This window comes from Thunnus maccoyii, chromosome 24 (assembly GCF_910596095.1).
Source record: "Thunnus maccoyii chromosome 24, fThuMac1.1, whole genome shotgun sequence".
NCBI lineage: Eukaryota > Metazoa > Chordata > Actinopteri > Scombriformes > Scombridae > Thunnus > Thunnus maccoyii.
Genome location: NC_056556.1, coordinates 4,709,709 through 4,733,885, shown reverse-complemented (window position 1 = coordinate 4,733,885; position 24,177 = coordinate 4,709,709). Strand labels below are relative to the sequence as shown.

The 24,177-nt window shown below is 42.8% G+C and overlaps 1 protein-coding gene across 2 annotated transcripts in view; it reads right to left on the bottom strand.

Moving 5' to 3' along the window:
* Positions 1–24,177, bottom strand: part of LOC121892016 (activin receptor type-2A-like) — a 50,073-nt gene that overhangs the window by 24,456 nt on the left and 1,440 nt on the right. Inside the window, exons 1-4 of one of the 2 annotated variants that reach the window (XM_042404774.1) lie at positions 5,795–5,823; positions 5,461–5,668; positions 3,959–4,092; positions 2,045–2,199 (exon numbers count right to left, since the gene is read on the bottom strand). In XM_042404774.1, coding sequence (XP_042260708.1) covers positions 2,045–2,199; positions 3,959–4,092; positions 5,461–5,668; positions 5,795–5,810 — 513 coding nt within the window. In that variant the 5' untranslated portion in view covers positions 5,811–5,823. Of the gene's footprint in view, positions 1–2,044; positions 2,200–3,958; positions 4,093–5,460; positions 5,669–5,794; positions 5,824–24,177 lie in introns of those variants that run through there. The other variant, XM_042404773.1, reaches the window with a different exon arrangement.

The window sequence follows — 24,177 nt, the reverse complement described above, 5'->3', positions numbered from 1 at the left end:
CAAAATAGATATAAATAAATCCCTCCACATCGCTCCTCCCCGTTGCTTCCATGTATCTCCTCTCCATTGCTTTCTCCATCTTCCATATTAAATAAAAAACTAACTAAACGGAACAACTGCGCGGATATGAGACAGTGATAGTAGCGAAATGTTTGTTTTAGCCTCTTTCACGTAGCAGGCGGGTGGAGTTTACTGCATCACCTAATTCCAGAAAAGCATATGAGCTGACTTTTAAATACATTCCTGTACAAGTGACCTTGTTTTCTTCTCCTGTCCTTGTACACCTACTCATTCATGCGCTAATACATTCATGCACACACACACACACGATTACACACATCTGGCATGACTTCTTTTTTTTCATCCTGGCTATTTTATTCCCTCTTTATGGTTTCCCCCTCCCCCGATGTATCATCGATGATTATCTGATCCTCTCTTCTTCTCTTGTGATCTTGTTTTATGTTGTTTATTTATTCATTTATTTGTTTCCCAGGTAAGATGTTTCATAATCCTCTTAGCGCTGTTGTTTTTTTTCCGATGCACATTTGTTTCCTGATTGTATTGTGTGTCAGTGTCTTTTTATCTATTCCCCTCCATGCTTCGGCACTGTGCAAATACAGTAACTAAGTTGAAAGAATTGCATGTCTCTCCTCACTCCCTCCCCCGCACTCCCCCACCCACCCACCCACCCACCCACCATCCTCCGAGGCAGAGCTGCGAGCGTCTCTGTGTTTAGTTGTTTGCCTATATAAAGCCTCATCAATAATGCAGAGGCCCCTGACTCCTCTTCCATACGGTGGAAAAGCTCTGCATGGGTTTTCTTTTTTTCCCCTGCTGCTGCTGCCGCTGAGCAGCAGTGAATATAGCTCTGCTGCTGTTCGGGGTTAAAACCACCTCAGGATCATAAAAAATAAATTAATCAGGAATTTTGAAGGAACAGTTTTGTTGTACGGGAGACGTTTTTTTTTGAAAGGTGGCGAAACCGGCCTCGCGATTCAAATGAAGATATGAGAATGATCAGGAGTGTAGCAGCTGCGGAAAAAGCATGACAACAAGCAAGAGACAAAAGGAAAAGAATACATGTTTGTGTGAATGAGGGAGGAGTGATGAGAGGTGAACGAGTACACCATCAGATGTGGGTCAGAACTCTGTTTTGCCAACAATTATTCTAACCTGAACAGCACAATATGCACTCAAAACCTTGAGTATTTTTAAGACAGGGCACCTTTTGTGTGATTATAAACCCAACTGACGCAATATGAACCATCCCAATTAAAGTCATCTCCTGACTCTGTAGTCTGCTGCATTAAGGACACGTCTGTGTTTGCTCTGAAAGAGAGTCTGGCAAAAAGAGAAAAAAAAAAAAAAAGACAGAACCGAGGCTCCTCTCGTCCCTTTATACACCTTTGAAAGAAAAAAAAAAAAGCAATTATCCAAATGTAAACTCTCTGTACAGCGTGTTCGTTCTAGCTGACCGTAGCTCTGTCCCTCTGCTGTACGGGGCCGCAGGAAAGGCCAAGGCTGTTTCTGCCCACTAAGAAACTGGATCAGTGAAGTTGAAGGTTGGTTAAATAGAGAAGGAGCTGGTTTTACTGCATCAAACTTCAATACTAGTTTTTTTTTTTTTACAGGAGCTGCTAATGAGAATTGACTCAAGCAGGATATAAAGAAAGAAATCCGACCAGAACCGAGTCTGCAAATTATTCTACTAGCTTAGTTATTCCAAATGTTTTTTTTTCTCCAAACGTAAAGAAATAATTCACCTTGCAAGACTGGAAGCGTTTTACATTTCCCCTTTGTTTGCAATTAACAGACGAAGTGGGACGCGACGGAGAAACTCTAACTGCATCAACAACAACTTTGAGGAAAGAGGACACCACGCAGTTTGATTGACAGGTGACCTCTTGGAAAACCCACACCAGTGTGATGAGCGTCTCGGACCAGACACGGAGACGAGAGAGAGAGGACAGAACAAGCGCCTGAGGTCACGGAGTCTACGTTGTTTTTAATCTGGTTTTCACTTTCTCACCCCGGTAGGACTTACATGTGTAGGGACGAGGGCGGCCGGATAGGCCAACTTGTGGTGTCTCCACATCCAGAAAGAGAAGAGGACGACGGCTGCCAGGCCTATGATGGGAACCAGGGAGTAAAGCAGCGTGCTGAAGAGCTGTGGCTTCTGGGAAAATGGGTTGGAGGTGGCTGCAAGGAGAGGGAGAGAGAAGATAGTGGAACAAAGAGCAAAAATTAAGATAAGCATATAACTTTATTGCTTTCTTTATTCAAAAAAAACAAACAAAAAAAACCCAAATAAATCAGAAAAAGTGACATAAACAGACAGGAAGTAAAAGAAATATAGAAAACAGCATGGCTGATTGGCCTGACATTGTGCTACATCATCTCTGAGTGCAGCACTAACTCTGCTTACAGCTTACTGCCACTGTGCTTAGGGATAATATCAATGCACGCACACACAAACACACACATGCACACACATACACACGCAGCAGGATTAGCAAATCCATCTCGTGACATAACGTAATCCGCCTGCCAAAAATAACAGAGCTCTGAACTGTGTCCGACCCCTGCAGGAGTCGCAGGGTGACGCCTGCTGGCTCAGCCTGTCCTCCCATCACAAGGTGTGACAGTCTGATTCGGCGCTGCTGTCAAAGCGGCCCCGGCGCTCGGACGCCGACCGCCACAGCCGTTCCTGGGGGTGGCGGGGAGGGAGAAAAAGGGGGCTGATGGGGGCTGCACCAGCTGCATCATGGGACTCTCAGGGCGTTTGTCAGAGAGATTGTGAAAAGTTTTTCTCTACAGGGTGTCTGCAGGTTCGAGAGAGTCAAAGTTAAAGGAATAGAAAGAGACAGACCGGCCTGTTGGAAAACTTGGCTGTCAAAATGCGAAACGATGAGCGCGGCGACACCAGAACCGCCGCTGATTGATGAATGCACATGAAATATTATGTCCTAGTCAAGGCGTAGACATATTTTCACTTTCAAAATATCAAAAAAAAGAAGAAAAAAAATCAAGGACAGCAGAGTTATACCTTTATTCCCTGCAGAGCGGTTTTATTGCTTCAGGCTAACTCTTTAAAATCCACCCTGAGAGTCCCATTATTATCAATTCTACAATAGCTGACTCCTTTGTAAACTGTAGCTGTTGTTAGCTTTTTTTCAATCTGTCTTTTGAGTTTTCTTTTATTTGATTTTGTGCAGTTTTGTCTGCGACTTCTTATGTCACTGTCTTGTCAGGTCTCCCTCGTAAAAAGAGGGGTTCAACCTCAGCGGGACTTACCTGTTAAATAACACAGTGAGTGATACTAAGCTCCATGCAGACTCTTCAGTGTAGACTAGTCGGAGTGACGGAGGGTTTATAACATATTAAGTGAAAGAAGACTCCATGCTAACACTTGCTATATTATGTAATTGTATGGCCTACTCTAACACTTCAGCACAAACTATATTAAGCAACAGAAAGCGTCACGCTTACACTGTAGTGAAGAGGAAAATAAGAAGCTCTGTTCTCAACAGACGTGCAACGTTTTTAATGTATTTCACACAACCAGACATGAAGAAAGTCATTTTTATTGCAGGTTTCTGGCAGCACAAAATATAATAAAAAAAAAAACAGAACAAGACACTGTCAAACCTGGTTTTGGTTACTTTTATTATCCTGCTTCAAATCTCTAAATATTTTCTAACACCTGGAAGCTCAATAGCTGGCAGCTGTTCAGAGCACATAAGTTTAGAGAACTCAGAAACATTTTTTTTTTTACAAGTGCTGAGGTAATGTGTTACTGCTTGTAAATATTTGATACACAGCTCTAGATTCACCTGTAATCGAGCCGTGTGAATCTGAATAAATAGGGGAAAGTTGTCTGGTGTTTGTTTTATGGAGAGAGGGATACTGCTGCTGCTGCTGCGTGTGTGTGTGTGTGTGTGTGTTGGACTGCACGTACTGTAGGCGGTCGAATGGTGCGTCTCGCTCTGCGGGGGCGCGTCGGGGGCGTACAGGAACCTCTCGTTGCACATGTTGCCTTCACAGCAGCAGAAGAAAACGTCTGGACTCTCCTTCCTCTCCACGCACTCGTTACTGCGGAGAAGATTGGAAGCGGGAATTTAAAAAAAACACACAAAAAAAACACAACAAACCCCCCCCCACACACACACACGTTTCCTTTTCTTTCCACTCAGCAGACTGCAGAGGACATGGAGTTTATTTTCTTGAGTGCAAATCAGTGCAACACACTTCTCCGTGCGCTTGCTGCAGAAGACGAGGAGGGAGGGAGGGAGGGTGATGTTTTCTAAAAAGCATGAACACACGCTCACAAACACACACCTACACACACACACACACACACAATCCTCTCTCATTCCTCTCCGTTCCCTCGCCGCCGCACAAGACATGAAAGAAAAACATTAATAAAATAACTCCTACACGCGCCGATATACACACACACATGCAAACAAACACACATCACACACACAACACTAACAATCATGCACACTCACTCACACTCGCTCTCTCTTTCACACTCACACAGTCATCAGATAAAAGCCAAAAGGAAGTGGCAGCCGCCCTCGACTTGCTCTGGACTCTCCAGGGAGGTGAGGCGGCGCCGTCTGAGCAGAGGTACGCAAACCGTACAGCCTGCAGAATCTACAGCAGCGACTTTATCGCTCAGGAATCAAAAAAAAAAAGGAAAACACGAGCAGCTCAAAAAACCCAAGCATCCGATGCCAGGTTGATGTTCTAACCGAGGATGATAATACCTATCTATTAATATCTGTTTACTGTTCTGGGTCCGGACGCTCGGACGCATACATCATCGCTAGATCCGTTTTCAGTATCGGCTCAGTCAGGTGGTAATTTTAAAAAAAAAAAAAGGGGGGCAGCGATGTATGAGGGAAGCAAACACGGGGACAAAAAACTGTGCTCAAGGTAAAGTGTGTTTAGAGAGGAGCCTTCCTCAGGATGTGACGGCTTTATCCTGTTCCGAGAGACTCGCGCTGACGCTTTTTTGTTGGAAATAAACATACAGCTTCTCATCAAGGACTTTGACCATTATTAGAAAAAAAAAAGCTAATTTGTTTGGGTTTACAGGAGGATGAATAGCAGTTAGAGGCCTTTTCCAATATGTGATATATTTTCTTTTTATTGTGTTCTCAAAGTTATATATTGTAAAGTATGAATCTCATCCAAATAACACCACAGCTTTTCTAAAAGAACAATGCTTTCATTTTATACTATACTATATGTTTCACACTTATAATGATATCTGTGTGTCCCTGAAAGACAAACTATTAAATGCTGCCTGAACTGAACTCAAGAACTTGCAAAAAACCCTGAGAAACATAAAGAAATATCACATTGAGGGAAAAATAAACTACTTCTAATACTTTTAAAGGTTTAAAACTCTACCTAAGTCTTATTTGGTGACTTCTGCCGTTACCCGCCTACCTGTCGTAGCAGTTGACATCGTCTAACCAGCATCCTTGCTTGACGACCTCCACGGTGCCGGAGACGTTCTTCCACGTGGCGAAGCAGTGCCGCCTCTTGTCTTTCTCGCCATAGCAGGGCTCGATGCCGCTGCGGTTGGTGTGCTCCTTCTCCCAGCTGGAGTTGTAGTAGACGCACTCCTGAGTCTCCGAGCGACCCAGGATGGCACCTGGAGAGAGCGAGGATGGGGGGGGGGGGAGGAGAGGTCATCGATTAATTTCCTTTTTTGACATTTCGAGCTTGACTTTTCCTCGACAGATGAAACATTAAAAATAACAATTAACGTATCAAATACTTTGCCAGGTATCCATGAAAAAACTGAATCTTTCCCTGCTTTGTCAAGTGTCAAAGAAATTCATTTAGTTTTGTATCAATAACCTTCTTTATGGCATCAAAGTATAAGATAAAGTGAAGTTGTAAAACATTTAGTAATAATAAAATTTACTCCTGTGGTAGTTTTTTTTTTATCCCGAGTGCTTTAGAGTCGATATACCAATCAAAAATAAAAGCTTTTTTTAAGATGAACAATAAAACCAAGCGAGGCGTGACTGACTGAAAAAAATAAGGTTATGGAGGAACACACGGGCAGAGCAGAGCACTCGAAACCCCCCCCCCCCCCCCCCCCCCCCCCCCACCCCCTCCTCCACGATCGACTTCCCTCGCCACAAAAAATAGACTCTGATTTCCTGCGGATGAACGAACGCAGCGGGTCTCCGCAAACCGATACGCAGGGAAACGACTCCGTGACAGCTCGTCAGTTTAGCCTCTCGTCACCTGTCAGAGAATTAGTCCAGTTTAGACTCCTGACAGGACGGAGGAGAGTCCGACACAACCGCCATCGCTCCTAAAAAAGGTGCAACAGGAAGAGGTGCTCAATCCCACAACATATATCAGCTCTTAACCCAAGAAACCAGACATCCAAAGCATATTATTCCACTATTTATCCCGTTTCCCTTTGACATTTCTGCAGAGTTAACAGTCGACATACTCGTGTGTGTTGTGAGAATGTGACATAAGTGTTTGTGTGAGTGTCAGATTATTATCCCCTAGAAAGGAAAGGCGGTGCATGTGTGCTTAAAATAGTTGAGAACTTCCTCAGGTTGTTGATGCAAGTAAAAAAAAAAAAGTTGCAAAATCATGCAACACCTCTTCTTCTGTTCAGTAAACGCTACTTGATGCTGGTTAAACGCTGTATTTTGGAGCTCTAATGTGTAATTTTGTTATTTATGTGTTTGCATGTGTTTTACTCTCCTAACTTCCTGTTTGTTTTATTCTGAGTCGCTTCTGTTGCTTTCTAAAGTCTAAAAAGGCGCTCTGTGTGTGTAGAGTTTACGGAGAAGCGCGAGACAAATAAAGAATAATGCTCCAATAATGTGATCATTATCCACTCTCCTCCTGCCGGTGATTTCACGTTGTTGTGTGTAACAGAAGCGTCCTGACCTTGCCTCCGATCATCGCAGAAGCTTCCAGAAATTAGGGCTTAGCTTGCGTAACGGAGGTTAACTTTTAGGGGAAGATCGTGTATTTTTCAATAAAAGTAAAGCCAGTTAACGCCAAACACCGAGTCCTGGAAATGCACCGCCGCTCTCTTTTCAACCACGTTAATAGAGGCAGATGGAAGCGAGAGGAGAGTGGCTACTTCACTGGCAGGCGAGGTCAGTGTCACCCTGCCCCCCCCCCCTCCCTTTTTTTTCAACATTTTCTCTCGTCAAATCCATTTCCCATGAACCCCCCCCCACCCCCCCCACCCCCCGCCTACCCTCCACCCTCCCCAAAACTATTTCATAGCAACAGGTGCAGCTGTGAATTGTTGCCAGCAGGATAGAGAGCACAAGGCTGAAGCAAAGAGAGAGAAGAAAAGAATAGTGTTTGCTGATGAATGAGTGGCGCCTGAACGAGCTCGCAGCACGTCAGAAAAATGCAGAAATAATTGTTTAAAAAAAAAAAAAAAAAAAAAAAAGCGCATGAATTTACACGGAAACACACACACACATGAAAAAAGCTGCACTCAAACACTTGTTTCAGCTAATGGAAAGATTTGCCCAAAGGGAGGATGACATCATGTGATGTGTGGTTCATGTGGTCTTAATGCAAACAAATCACTTTCTAGACTAATTTCATTTGTGCTCAGTCGAATAAAAATACATTTATTTTTACTATTTTGGCTGCTGCTGTATCATAGAAACCATAAAAATCTACTGCCAAGATGCCCTTGAGCAAGAAACTCCGATGTGGAGCGGGAATTGAGTGTTCAAGAGTAAAAGTTGCTGAACCGGCAGACCTTCCTGTCAGTCACGTCGAGCTAAAACACAGAATATCCTGAAGGGAATAAGACAAAGAACATATATTGTAGTAAATGTAAGCACTTGGTATGAGTCTGAAGATATCCCATCATGCCTTTAGAGCATCAAACCACATGATGTTTACTATGAATCTGTGCTCGGTGGAGGTTTTTCCACTCCGCCGGGCTCTCTAGCAGCTTAAGTGTCCATTGTATGATGCCTGCTTTCCATTCTTTCTATTCTTCCTGATTCATCCTTCGCCGGCCCTCGTGGGAGCTGAAGGCGCTAATGATGGAGAGGTATGCGGAGGTAAAGCGGAAGGTTAGCTCATTAGCCACTTCTGGTTGTAACGGCATTAGCAGTGCTAGCGCTGATCCCAGTGGACGTTGTGATGTCGAGGTGCTTGGCATGCGCGTTTCCGTGTTACAGTGGATGCACGGCAGCGGCGGATAAGTTCCTGTATCAACTTCATTACAAGCGAGCGTTAGTAATGAGTGTTGCAGAGCAGAGAAAACAGGTGGAACCAGTATCTGATGCAGGAGAAAGTAACAAAATGGAGCCATAAGTGATAGATAATGTGGATTTTTTTACATTTTAGCTTGTTTATTAGACTTGTAGGGCACTTTGAGCATTGTAATTTAAAAACATGACTTCTTAGAAGGCTTTATGTGACTGTATGACTCACACGTTTGGTTTGACAGGAAGCTTTGACTCAACCTGTTTAAACTTCTACAGTTCCTGAAACTGACCTCCTCCCTTTCTCTATATCAACGGAAGAATGTATACCAAGAAATATAGGCGCTGAGACTAACTTCACCTTATGTAAACTGACAAGTAAACTGATGTATTTCCCATATATGATGACAAAAAAGCCCCGTCGTCTTTGTTCCTCGGCCGAGGCAAGCTGCAACACCTCAACAAGCTCCATTGATAACGCCTCCATTCAGGTATTTCACTGTGCGGGAAAGAGCTCCGAGTCCGTGTGTGTGTGTGTGTATATATACGGCTGTTAAGAGCTCAAATCAATCACTTCTCTGAAATGAGGTGACAGTACGGGCCGTCCGCCTATAGCGCCGCCGCGTATCGAAGGTGGGCCCGGGAGCTGCCCCGGCAGTACGGTGGCGGATGTGAGCGGATACAAAAGCAGAGAAATCAATCTTCTGCCCGAGTCACAGCTCAGAGTTCACTAAAGCGGATAATGTCAACGAGTGCAGAGCCTACACGAGCGATTGTGCAGGGACATACAATAGGGCTTCCACCCACAAGCGCACGCACGCACACACACACACACACACACACACACACACGTCCGAGGCAATAAAGAGAGAAGTCCTCTTTGTCTCCGAGAGATATTTCACACGCATGGAAATGTCAAACATGAGTGGCACAGGCTCACTTTGTTGGCCGTAATAAGGTTTGTTTGGGAGAGAAAGATGGAGAAACAACAATGGACGGTTGTTTCCTTAGTAATGATGCTAGTGATATATATTTAGTGTCACAAGAGGCGAAGGAGGAGGGGGAGATAAATGGCTAAAAGCTAGTTAATTGATAATAATGGCTGATTGGTTAAACATATTTAGAGTTCATATAGAGTCCATGTGTCACTGTGAGGCCACTTGTGAGAAACTCCAACAGCAAACTAAAGAGTTTTTTTTTAATGTTTTTGCTTCATCAGGATGAATATTTGCTCACAAGGGGGGGACTGATTGCAGAAGTACAATCAGTCAAATCACCGCAGCACAGTTTTGCTTTCTTCTCTCGATGACCACATAGTGTTTTTTTATTTTTTTTTTTTATAGAGGCTCCTTTCTCTCTCTTCCAGTTATACAAGAGATTTATCAAGGTTAACCGTGACCTACTTTAGTTACGGACATTTCAGCAATGCCTCCCCTCCCCTGCAAAACGTCTAAACACCCGACCCACTTCTCAATCCACTAGGGCTTTTTTTTTTTGGGGGGGGGGGGGGGGGGGGGGGGACGACTGCTTCTCACCCTGCACCAGCCCACCCCTCGCTAGCTGCCTAGTGGCTCTGAAAATTCACTCTGACATTTTAAAATTTCGTGCATTTAGCTGATGCTCTTATCCACAGTGATTAAGCACCCGGCTCCTACAGCGCCAAACAAAAGAAATTAACTGTAAGGGGGTGATAAATATCCCTGATGATCAGTTAAGGCTATCGGACAGGATTTTTAAGAACAATTAGACTAAGGAGACGGGATGTGATTCACCAGAGAGAAGTGTGATATGAAGATGGAAAAGATGGTGAACTTGGCAGAGATGCTGCGACTGGAGGAGATTACTGATTATCTGCAGCCGGCGCTGAAAATTCAATCTTTTTGTCTGGTGGCCCGAGAGGTCGCGTAAGGTGGAGCCAATACAGAGAGACCTGAAGCTGAGAGTTACAGGTCCTGAGACGCACAGAGCGACGTTTTTTTTCTCCTCTTTTGATAGCGGGATGAACCGCGATACACCCGAAGGCTGACAAACTCGCCGCCGGCCCAGAGTTCACCCGACACTTAAAAAAGAAAATATCTGCAAAAGCTCATGATGATGTTCAAATCAGGATGTGCTGCGAGCAAAATCACACCTAGGAAAGAAGATACACACAAAAATGAGCAAAATGTGCAAATTTAAAGAGAGTTATTCAAGTTTTTAAGTAAAATGAGGCCACGGATGCTGCTGCGTTTTCACTGAAAAGAACATTTCATCTTCTTTAATTCCTCAAGAAGTGAAAGCTTTCCTTCTTGAGTAACTCTTTAATAATCCCAAAATACAAAGTTTAGGTTTCAGTAGATTTATAACCCTGATATTCTATATTATGGGGTGTTTTTTCTGACCCTCTGCACTTCTCCTACTGTGACATATGACCGTAAGAAATTTAAGCACTTCCTTTCATGTGACAGTTAAGTCTCCTGAGCTGAGTAATAGCACAAATTTACTTTTTTTTTTTACTCCAGTGACACGCAATCTCTCACCCACCCACTTTTATCTCAAATACAAGCCAGACTTCCAACGAGGAAACAAAAACCACAAGGGAGAGCTACCTCAGATCCTGTGTACTGGCACATGTCTTTTTATTAGCAACGTGAGAGGGCTACAAGGTAGAAGCCACGCAGCAGAGATGGTTCTGGTCTGATCTGCGGCCAAACCAGTGAGGTGCATGCTGGGTGGGAAATGACCACCAACCACCTGCCAAATGTTGGAGAAATTTCGACTAAGCCACATTTTGGCAGGTAGCCAGTCAACGCCCGGGGGTTTTGTTCCTCTCTACTCCAAAACTAGAACTGGCTGTTGAAACAGATAAAGTATCTGACTAATTTAGGAGTCCTTGAGCTTTTTGGTGGCAGGAAAGCGAAAACTATTCTGCTTCTCAGAGTTTCACCTAACTTTTAAGTAAAGAAACATCTGCTTGTCTGACCACTGTGACGGCTTTTCCCCCCTTTTTTTCCTTCCTGTCATATAGGATGTAAAGCCTTCGTGTTTCTGGTTTCACTGACAGGTGATCTCAGGGTCATGCACTGCAGAAAAAAACTGTAAAATCAAAAAAAGGAAGAATATTAGTTTATCATTGGCCGATAATTGTATTAAAATGTGACATTTCAAGCTCAGGAGCAAGTCCATCAGGCATGTTTTGCCTGACAACTGCCGAGGAATACGGGAACTAATATCCAATTTCCTCTGTGTGGCTGGTCACAGGGGCAGGCTGTGCTGCACTCTGCTCTGTAGCCTCATAATGAAGTGGCATTTTGGCGGGCCAGGCCTGCACTCGGCACTGCGTGCACCGAAGTAGGTAAACAACTCATTCATCAAGGCTTTTTTTGTGTGCCTGCCAGGAGCGGGGATTGTTCGTTATGATGGAATTTGTTCTAAGGATCAACTTATCATCTGCGTCCGGGCAGAGATGAAATAGATTTGCCGTGATGTATGGTTGTTTTGGGGCGCTGGTTTGTGTGGGAATATGTGTGACCGGCGCTGAAAAAACAAATGCCGAGTGATGATTTTTGAATAGTGTTGAATAAAGAAGTTAGGCTGAGGCCAGGGGTCAAAACGCTGTCTGCAGAGCCGGCCTCTTGGCTTGCCAGCAATGCTTGTTGTTGCTGCTGATGCAATTTGACACTCCTCCCCCACACAACTGACTCAAGAACACAACTAAATACAGCTTTTGCATGTGTGAATAACCGCATACATTTAGTAGGAAACTCGTGATCATAGTAGCGTTAACACCTCTGAAAAAGAAACAGTGATTACATCTGAAAAGAAGTCTCTTATTCAAACATATCCTGCACTACTTCTTTCAAATACTCTGCAGTAGAGGAAGAGATAAACAAGTAATAATCTAGTTTAGGCTTTATTTATCAGAGTGATATGAAGGCAGCAAAACAGAAAGATCTCAACTGCTCTGGAGTCAAGTTGAGTTCACGCAGCAAAACTTTGTTAGTCATCAGGCCTCAACAAATCAGGCTGGGTCGGGCTGAGATTTAAGTGATACTCTTATTCTACTAAGAAAAAAAGTCCAATAAAGCTACGTAAATCTATTAGCAACTATTTTAATACTTGATTAATCCATCAAATGTGAATATTTTCTGGTTTCCTTTAGTCTTCTATGACAGTAAACTGAATAACTTTAGATTTCTGGACCTTTTCGGTTGCATCTTAGGCTTTGGGAAACACTTTTCACCATTTTTATTAATCACTAATGAAAATAATCGTTAGTTGTGGCCCTTTCTGTAACTTCCTTGCAGGATGGGGCGGACGTATTTCTTGCGTTGTGGATCAAAAACTTGCATCTTGATTAACAGGAGCAAGAAATAATGTTGGGAAATCCTACTAAAAGTGGGTGCTGATCTGCTCAGGAACTAAGAGATCATGTAATTTAAAAAAAAAAAGCAAACTACAAATCATTTTAACTAAATAAATCTGAATTCTCTTTTTGCACCGGTGCAATCAATCTGTTCTCCCCGACTCGAAAACGTGGGCACTGCTGGTTAGAAATGCATCCCACCACTTGCCTTTAGGGCAGCTTCTGGCCAGCTTGGATAAAGATTTTTACACCATTTATAGCTGTTTGACTATCACAGGCATCAGGCACCAGGGGCAGCATTAGAGACCACTGCCCCACAGCGAGGTTACTGCCCGACTGAATATTAGGTACTATTTTAGAGCCTGGCGGCAGATTCTCAAGTCCCATAGTACAAAGTCTGATAAGCAGTTCGCCTCGGTGCTTAATCAGTACTTCTATGATGAGACAGAACTTTATCATCTTCAAGTATCTGATAGTAATAAATCATAAAAAAATGATTATAGAGGAGGTGTAGGGGAAAAAAGATAAGATGGGTCAGGAGACAAATAAGCTTTGTTCTTTCTTTAGATTAAATTTATTTTAGAAGGAAAAAAGTGGCACATTTATATAATCACTTTAACTCGGTATTTTCTCCTGCAGCAGTGGAAACCTTGTTGCCGTGGCTTCTGAATGAATACACAGTGAACAGTCTGGTCTGTTGCAAAGAAAGAGAGAGAGAGAGAGAGAGAGAGAGAGAGACGCTCGTAGCCAGACACTATTTTACAGTAGACAGTAATTTTACAGGGCAGCCAGGGTCTCGCTGGAGTGCTACGTTAATGCTCGATCAGATGGTGTCGTGACATGGCAGGGGTGGTCGGGTTGGCTTGGGTGAGCTGGTCACAAAGACTGCACTCTTTCCAAGGCCAGGAGGAGGGGACATAGTGAGGGTGGTGGTGGTGGTGGTGGTGAAGGGGGGGGGGGGTGTGCATTAAAAACCACCGCACTCAGCAACTGAATCCAATCCCTTTAATCCTCGCTGGTATGCCAGAGCGACAAACGCCCACTGGTCTCCGCCTCAATTAGCGTTGATGGGGCCGGTTGCCGGACAGGTCAGGAGAGCGGGCGAGCGGGCGCCTGCGTCTCTCTCTCTCGCCGTGAATCGCCGCCGACTGTACCGTTTGCATAGGGATCACATACCAGCGTAGCCCCGTGTGCCTCGTGCGTAATGGGCTGCAGTCGGCCACTGCATACCGTACATTCTTTACAGGACGAGCAATTTAAAAGGCCTCGTTATCTCTCGCAGGGTACTGTAGAAGGATCTGCAAAAACCCCCTCCGTCTCCGCCTCCACCCCCCCCTCTCCAACCCTCCATCCCCCTCTGTGCTTGAATTGTTTGGATTTATTTGAAGGGTGTGTTAAGTGCCACTTGGGCTTAAAGCTGAACTGTGTATTGAATTTGCAGTGATATTGCAATATCGCAAAGCCTGCAGCATGAGCATTTCAATTCATTTTTATAAAACAAGCAATCAATGAGTGAGGAGCGGGGGAGAGAGGAGGGAGGGAGGCCGGCAGACGAGCCATTATATGTACTGTATATACTGTATATATATATATATATGAGTCAGGTTCAGTGAGAGATTTCCCATAATCCACTGCTGTACAGCTCCTGAAAGCACCCATCACAAAGTAATGCAGACTTCCAATAAAACCTCTAAGAACGGCATCGCAATTTAAACGGCAAAAGCAATCAAAACATGATCCGGTGTCCGTCTTCTGCCGCTTTGCTTACACTAGGAATCAAAAAGGGGAAGAGAGAAAGTCTACAAGTGTACAGAAATACACTCAGCGGTCAAGGTTAGCCCACACTCGGATCACAGGCTGCTGCTGCTGCTGCTGCTGATGTGTGGAACTAATGCACCGCCCCGCTCTGAGTCATCTCACGTGGCCCTCCCAAGACATGTTGTCTGCCGTTCAATTATGTTCACTGTTTGCACTCGCTGGCTTCACATTTGTACAAGACAAACCAATAAACGCTGGGGAGTCAATAAATCCCCCCCCCCCCCCCCCCCCTCTCTTTCATCAGTCCAGCCGTCCGACGACCTCGCTGACTCCTGGCTCATCTTTATATTTAGTGTAAACTAATGACACATACTGGTCACGAGGCCCCTCGCAGCCAAAATAAAACACCAACACTTGTGTATTTTTAATTGAGATTATATTACAGGTGCAGTAAGCCAAGAATTTGACTCCCCCGATGCAGAGAGTAGCCACAATATATCTGCAGGGTTTATAGTTTTGTTTATCAATGATGACTCAGTGATTACCAGGTAACTGCTGAGATTTCAAAACTCTGTTTCCCGTCAGTGCTGCTTGGGAAGATAAACTTGTCAAGCATTAAGAGTTTCAAGACTGAACAAATCCCCTCTCCACCTCACTGGCATTTCAGAGAGAGAGGATGGCGCTACAAGTGAGACACTAGTGTCAAAACACATTTCAGCTGCAAACGCCTTGTACTCGAGAAAAGATATAACATTTATTATTCCAGTTTTCGGTAAACATGCCTGCTGGATCTCTTGTATGATGTTTGCTTATTCCTCCCCAAAAGTCGAGCCAAAGACCTGTTGATGTTTTTCCAGTTCACATGATTGCCGCTCAAATCACCCTAAATGACATTTGGGGTTTATTAGACGGCAACGCAAAGTGACAGCAACAATAACGGCAGGATGGCGAAGCCACAATATCAGGAGCGAACAGCGTTCACCCCGGCCCGCCGAGTTCCCGAGACACCATTAGCCTTTAGTGGTTTTGGTGATAAGAGGTTAGAGCGACCTTCATGACAGTGAGGAATCTTGGCAAGAGGCGGACGAAGGCGAAGAGGAGGAGGAAGGAGGGAGCGTAAAGCAGGCGAGGACCCTTGAGAGAGCCTGAAACAAGAGCATGATGAATGTACAGCTCGCAGTTTTTAATCAAGGATCAAAGCAGGGCCTCTCAGTCTGAGCAGCCAGCCTGTCTAGACTGAAACTCTCCCAAGCACATAAAGCAACATCTGCAGGATGCATTAATTACAGTAAAGGACCGTTCTGGACCGTTCTCTGGGGTACCGACACATCAAGTTGTCTAGACTAAGATAAAATACTCCTGTGTATATATATATGGATAGTTTTATCCGATAATCTATTTAACATTCTGGAAACCAACCGCAAAAAAACCCTCGAGTTAATCAGTATTTCTAAACAAAAGCTCCGATCTGAAGGTGATGTTGTTTTGTCAACCCTGGACTCACCCTCTACCCTATCGTTTGTTTTAATTTGAGTCAGTAATGGTTACAGAGGCAATTCATCGACTTCCCATTATGGAGGTGCGCTCGGTCCGCATTTACATTTTAGGCTTTTAGCCGATGCTCTTATCCAGCATGACTTACATTAAGCTGAGCAGGTAGCGTTTTGCTCAAGGACACGCCGACGGGACCAATGGCTGCGGAGGATGTCGGACATGTGACCTCTCGGTTGCAGGGGGTTGGACTCGCTGAACCACATCTGTCACACAATTAGCCATCCACTCGCAGAATTTGGGGAAACTGAATGGTTGGTTTCTTATTTCATTGATAACAATTAGTCCCCTTAATAAACAAGACAATTAAAATGCAAGAAATGACCAAATAATGGTGTCTGATTACGACTACGGTGCCACACGGAATATCAGAATAATCATTTCAGCCAGCGACTGAGCAGCTTGGACGTTCTTCCTCCATCTTCTTCCAAGCCTACACCTCTGCTTCCTATAAGGAGGTGAAAGCTGAATTAAATATCTGTTTTATTTTAGTCCCCTCATTGCCTCTGAGCGGCTGTTATAAAAAGACTCGGAGCCGAACAGCATTTGCAAATAATCCTTTGCATTTGCTTTGACCTGTGTGGAGTATCTAAGATTTAATGCATCGGATGACCTCAGAAAAAGTGCACTAAACTGGCTTTCGAATGATTTCCTCTCACTGCTCAACTACCTGTGCTGCTTTTTTTTTTTTCCAGCGTGTGTCATTGCTCAGCCCAGTGTTACAAGGAGCAGGTTGAAACAGATCACTGCTGCTGAAGAAAATCCCCTCAATAGCACTTATGGTGTTTTGATGATTCTTAATTGTAGTGAAAGTTTAGATAGTCATTTATGTGGTAAGTGTGTTTTAAGGAGCCTTAGGCCTTCAAAACCTGTTAAAACGCCATTGTGTGACAGCTTAATTTTTTTTTTTTTTTTTTTTTTTTTTTTTACTGGCAATGCCGCGTTGAGCAACATGATCAACAAAAATCAGCTGAAGTCCATTTTTCAATGTAGTTCAATGACCGGATAAACTCAGCTGACACATAAACAAACAGAGAAACAGTGATTGTGACTGAACTTTACAAAGGTTATCTGCACTTCTGTTTTCTTTACATTTCATGCAAAATAATGAAGATTAAGTTGAGCGGTTCACCACCACTTCTGTATGAAAGAAAAAAAAAAAAGAGGATTGTTAGGGTCAACGGTAAGCTCAAAGGTCCTTTTTCGGAGTTAATTTTTGACTTTTACCCTAAAAACACTACTTTAACTTATCAGGACTGCAATTTTCTCTAAGTCATGGAAAAAACCAGTCCAACTGTATGAATACAAAGTTCATATTCCACTGGATAAATGCAATCAGAGACACTTGCATCACCAAAAAGCACACAAAAACCATCCATGTTGCTTGCAGTGTGTACAGAGTACAAAACACCTGGCCGTGAGGCTAAATTTAACCAGCGCTCTGACTGGTGGAGGGTCATAATATCCCCCCCTAGCCAGGTTTGGCAACATATTGTCTTTGGTCACCATTTTACCTCCAAACATGAACTAGTGCATCGCTTTGTTTTTATGATGCTGAAGCACAGAATGATACACGACCCTGGAAGTAAGTAGTCTGGCTAGTTGGGCCCAATGGGAAACTGAGGCTACATCTGGCCTTAACAAATACACCTGTGCTTTTGGAGGCTGATGCATAATGCAAAAGAGCATATTAGAAATAGATATGGGGGGGAGTGGGGGGGGGTGGGGATGGGGCAGAGCTGGTGGACGGCCTCTGACCGCTCTTGGAAATACCCAAAACACTGCAGCAGAAGGGTTTCAGGACAATAAGGGAGACTGATTTAGTCACATACTAATGCTGCGTTCACATGGATTGAGGCAGTAGACGGCAAACCGGATATTATTTTAGTGGACGAGAGCAAGACGGTAAAATTGGGCGAGGCCATCAGAGAATACTTTTAACAATAGACGGCGTTGCTGTGAAAAAGTTATATATTTTAACTTTTTGCCGTCCTCCTCAACTGAATGTACAACCCGATGGTAAATAGCTCCCTCGCACAAGGAGAAAACAGGTGATCTGGACAAGAGAAGCTATGAATTTTAATTTTTTGTCTCTTTTTCAGACAAACATAAACAAGGGATACACCAAGTGCAGTTCTCCTTTCACCGTCCATGTTGGAAATGAATGGATGACTTCACGTTTTGGAGGGAATTAATAGAAAGCTGCATTTTAGCAACATGCATCACTAGAACAATTACATAAAATAGCCTAATAGACACAAAATAACTTTATTTACTAAGTAGTATTTTATTCCATTCTTTGTAAACAATACGACATCACCATGGCAACATATTGTCATGCATGTTTTGTATTGCCGTCCTGCCGTTTCGTCAGGTGTGTTGTCCGTATGCCTGAATCCATGTGAACGCAGCATAAATGGTTTAAATGTAAAGACAAAGTACAAACTGTGTGTACATTAAACATCCCCGTTTTTATTTCATCTGGGCTACATTTCCTACTGAATTTACACTTTGTGCTTCTTTGAAATAGTCATTTTTGAAAGAAATTATATTAAATCATTAAATTAATGATGTTTAACCAGCCACAAGGACTGAAATAAATTATTTAATCAATTTTTTTTAAATTACTGGCAAGTGCGTCATAGACGGGGAGAGTTTCTCTGGTTCATCAGGGCATTTGCTATCATTTTTAACTGCTTACAGAGTAAATAATCAGCTCTATCAGCCAGAGTCAACATCAGTTTTCCTCAGCTATTAGGACAGTTTGTCACAGCTGTCTCTTTATTTACATTTCAAATACTAAGAATTGAGTTTTAATGTTTCCTCGATTTGTAGTGTTTCTGGGTTTTGAGAGTTCAACTAAAACCTCAGAAACATTTATGTCTACTAATGATTAACAGTCTGTGAATGTCTTATTTGCCATGTGGAGCCAAAGGCAAATCTCCCACCATGTCTAAGCAACAAAGTTTCATTGGCCTCAAATGATTAATTGACTATAAGAAACAACCAAAAGACACATCAATCAATAATGAAAAGAGCGGCTAGTTTTTGCCCCAACTTTAAAGGCCAAGTCTTTTAATATCTTGCACTTGTTCACATTTTAACATCAAGATATTTGATGTTTTTTGGCAGGAAACCTTTCAGAGCTGTGCTCCATCATTATGTGTGTAAACGATAAAATCAACTCTGAGGCTCAGAGGGGAAGGTCGACTGTAAAACACCGAGCATGGAGTTTTGCTAAAAAGCATTTAAGAAGTGAGAGGCGCTTTGTGACAGAGGTAGGACTAAAATTTGATACCGATATCTTGACTTCAATGCCGATTCCTGAACGACACTATTTTCCAACAAGTTTATGAAATCCATTTTAACAAAAATTAAATTACAATACACATTATTTCTCAGCTTTTTGGCATTTTTACACACTCAAAGTGAAAGAAGAGGCTACAGCAGCTTCATCAGTAACAGGAAGTTGGACCAAAACACGTAACCTGCAGGTAAGACAAGACAAAGCTGTATTAAAATATTAAGATGACGATATTGCCTGTTGTTTGACATCGAAACATCGGCGGTTCAGCGGCTGGAGAACGGCCGGTAATGTAGCAAAGCAGTCTCTCTGTGACCATAACAACACAGGAGTCCAAAGCTAATGTTAGTTAGCCAAGTCTCTCAAGACGCTGTTGTCAGCCGTTCGCCAGCCACCAAACCGCCGTTTACGTGTTTTGGTCCAACTTCCTGTTACTGATGTAGCCACCGTAGACGCTGTTGCTGCCTCCACCATTGCTGTTTATGTTGAAAAACTACAGCCAGATGTTCCGGACAGCTCTGCTACTGCTAGGTATTGAAATTTGGTACTGAATGACGTTTTTTGATACTCGATAGTATCGAAGCAATTCGGTTGGTGCCGTAAAAGTATTGAAGTTCGGTACCCAGTCCTAGACAGAGGGGCTTATTCTGGTGTCCGGGAAGTCAACCAATTCGCCCAGTTAATGCAACTGGTAAATGTTAGTTTTCCCCAGTTGGATAGGACAGAACCAGGGTCCGAAATGAACACCCGCCAAGAGCAAAATGCGGGTAGATTTTCCATTTGGAAAGTAAATCTTGGAAGGCTACACTGGCAACAACTCATAAATGTTTGTACCAAAATACTCATATATTAAAAAAAACTAAGTTTTTTCAAAGTCCTCTTTATTGGAGTTTGACCAAAGGCGGGGCTCAGCTCCTCCACCACGGACACAGCGAACCAGGTGAAGTGAAAGATAAAATTTTACTCGAGTCGACGACAACTACGCTCGTTACTGAAAGTGCAATAAAAGCTCTCCGTGTGGATCCAACCGGAGCACCGACCCCCGGTTTGTTATTCAGGTTAAACTGAGAAGAAGCAGCGGATCTGACAGGTCTGATGGCAGTGAAGTGGATCCTGCGGAGGAAGGGTGTAAGTCCACAGAGCAAAAGTAAAAACGTTAATTTCAAGTAGATGCCGATATTTCATTTTACAGCCTTTACTGGACGATACTGATGACGACATTATCATGCATCCCAAACTGATACTAATATCTGTGTTCTTCATTCTTTCTAAACTTCACTCAGTATTTTGATATTATTTATCATTATTATTTATTTTAGACATTGTAGATTTGTTTCCAGTGAGATATTATTGAGTGTATATGGTGACTTTGCTGTTGCTGCTCTAGAAAAAATGTTAAGTTATATTCAAATGTATATGTGACACAAAAAGGTAATTTATTATTTTGAACAATCCCCTTTGCAGGTGAGTCAAAAAGTTAATTTCGGACACTAGATGGAACACAGACATCCTGGTCTGATGAGTTTCGAGTTGAGTTTGATGTGTAGCGGAGCTGAAACTGAATCATCAGATCTGTTGTGCTGCTGAGGATTTAAAAAAAAAAAAAAAACCCCAGAGCTGCTTCATCCTCGCCATATTGATGTAACCTTACACTGGTGTGCAAGATGATCAATGTCTGTGTGAAACTGCTGCAGTGTACAAAACAGGAGGCCAAAAGTGAAGGCAGAGCACGAGACTTGACTTACCCGTCTGTCGGCCTCAGTGGTGGATGCATGCAGAAATCTAACCGGCAATTTACCCCCAAATTACCAGCAAAAACATGACTTTTACACTGGAGTATGACCTCTACACCCAGCGGTTGATTGCCTGAGTTACATTCATATCATGTAGAAAGCAGAGGAGAAATAGGGCAGTGTCTTGTCACTTCAACTTAGACCCATTTAATACTCATTAACTCGCTTGAAAAAATGGGACGGTCATAAGGTCAAAAGGCCATATGAGAGGCAAATATTGCTGTTACCAACCAGAGAAGAAATACAGCAGATATTACTGGTGTTAACATGGATATGATTGATTATTTGGATATTATTTTCATCTTGTAGTCAACGCGCATGTTAACACACTTTCACAGCTTCTCACAGTGAATGCGAAACAAACTTTTATCCACCACTGTTTCTCCGAGCCTTCAAGCTCACATTCACATTAAATCTGACAGGAATTGAACGTGCCGTAACTCATGAGGCAGCACAGTAAATATTTACCGATTTGCAGTTCAAGCTCACATGAGATCTAAGGCAGAGGTCGCGCCTTTCAACCAGGCGACCTGGGTTCGACATCGACCTGCTGCGGCGCCGCGTCGGTTCCCAAAGTGAAAAATGTCACTTTCCATTTCAGGAGAGGGGTTGTTTTCAAACTCAACCTAAAGCAGCGAAACTCACACAAGAAGCCTGTTTACTAACCTGTCACATCAACACTTTGGCAGACAACCTTGACGCACCTTGTGTTACAGCAGCATTCAAACATGCCAGGATGAATCACAAACACTGGGCAGCCACTGAATTGCAATGTTCGACTATGTCAAATGTGCGTAACAACACCAAAAAACACAAATTTACAGGAAAATTGGTCAATTATTTCAGCAAAAATACTAAACATTTGCTGGGTGCAGATTCTTTAAAAGATTCATCACTTTCTGTCTGCAGAAATGTACATTACAAACACTAAAATTTAAGTTGGTAGTTGACAAATAATTTGGCTTTTTTTGCAGACTGGAAGTCTTTAAAGAAAAATCTCACTATTACCTTGGGTTTTTTTGGCAAGTTGCAATTGGCCTCATCAAATAAAAGCACTCCGGGATAAGTGCCCTGCCCTTATCAGAGGTTTCTTGGTGTCGTCTTGAGCTGTGCCAATTCAACTTGGATTTCATAGAGGATTATTATTCCACCTCAAGTAGGAACCATTCATTTCCCCCACTTCAGACAGTAATGAACGAGTGGAATAATCATCTGCTGCACTGTGCAATACAGACAGCACCTGGCTTACACTCGAACTAACCCCCAACTATTACCGTATTTGGGAAGCCTTTTAATTTCTACTGAAACGCTCAAAGACACCCCAGGGCTTGCTGTTACGGGACAATTCCACTGCGAGATTTTATTTTACATTTTCCACTACTTAAGTGCGAGTGGAAAGCTTTTACATAGGTTTGCTGGATATATTAAATGTTAAATCTCTTCAGTCGTTCATTGCCATTTACTTCCAAACTCCATTAATATGAATGCATTTATCCTGTAATCCAATTTCTGCTTGTATGCAAGAGGAAAATCCTGCCTCCAGAACCATTTTCTGTTGTCCTTTATAAAATAAATCTTTCAACCGATACATTCTCCCTTCAATCACAACCCAGACAAACAAACACATAATACAAAATCTAAATAGGTTGTTTGTTCATCTATTGGTGGTGAATAATTCGCCACATTCCTGTCATGGTAAAACATCACAGCTAATACTGCATCGTACCACCGGTGTTTACACTTGGTTGACCATTTGACGTCAAGTGCCTGGTGATACACATGGACATTTTTTACTTTACAAGATGACAAGGGTCACTCGAATGCACCATTTGTCTAATTAGATTGTCCAATTTGGGAATGAAGTGCAGGTTCACAGGCGATCTTGAAGGCGTCCATGATCTACTTTTCAGACAAATCGTAGAGATGACGGTATTTAATGCCCTCTTATTTCTTTTTCCAAACTTCACATGACCTCATTGGCTAGCGGATCTGTGCTACATAGAGTGCCAATAGAGTGATGTAGCCAACTAGATGGCTATGCTGATTGGACGAATTACTTCACGTGGCTGTTCCTCAGGTGACGTATGGTAAACAATGCGAGTTACAGCTAGCAGCATGGCGGACGAGGAGTTTGTGCCAAAAACAACCTTGTCAGTTTTCCGTTTGAGTTGTGAGCACTTGAAAAGTGTTTACAGCTAGCAGCATGGCGGACGAGGAGTTTGTGCCAAAAACGAACTTGTCAGTTTTCCGTTTGAGTTGTGAGCACTTGAAAAGTGTTTACAGCTAGCAGCATGGCAGACGAGGAGTTTGTGCCAAAAACGAACTTGTCAGTTTTCCGTTTGAGTTGTGAGCACTTGAAAAGTGTTATTTTATGTTTATGTTGCCTTTTGGCTTGTGTTAGTTGTGTTTTAATGGTGCAAATGGAGAAATTCATGGTCATAATTCATAATTAAAGTCTGAGCATTTCAAAAGTGAGAAAAAAGATTGTAATTTAGACCGTGATTGGGATTAAATTAATTATGATATTATTTATTGGCCAGATCACCCACCCCTAGTTTATAATGGCCTTCAGGTACCAATCCTCATGGACTACTGGGAAATATAAACCTTGAACTGTGACACATTTTATATTTTGAACAGTCAAACCAAAAACAATACGTGATTTTAACATTAGGAGCTTCATTAAGCCTTCTTTTTTACTGTGATGTTTAGACAATAAATGTTTTGCCAAAGTAAAAACATTAAATATTTCTGACATGATGAAAATGACATGACAACAGAAGATCTCCCAATCACACAACAGTTGGCTACTGAGTTCAACCACAGTAACAAATGTGCCCTGCAAGAAAAATAACACCCCTGGATTAACCCTTTCCTCCCTATTATCACCTCACTGACCCCACTGACATTCATTATGCATCTACCCTTGGGAAATGAGGACATATAAGAGGATGTTTGTTCGCCAACAAGAGGGCTGAAAATTGCTTTGCTGCGATGAGGTTTGACCATTACAGTGTTACAATACTGACAGTATCGAATGTCCCATGACCTTTTGTGCCAATACACTTGTTTGTCAATGTTGTATAATAGCAGGGACAAGATTGAAGATGAAGACTTGGGGATTTTTTTCCAGATTATAATGGTGGTTATTTGTCCTGTGGTTCTCCCAGCTTGGGTTTTAAACATCAA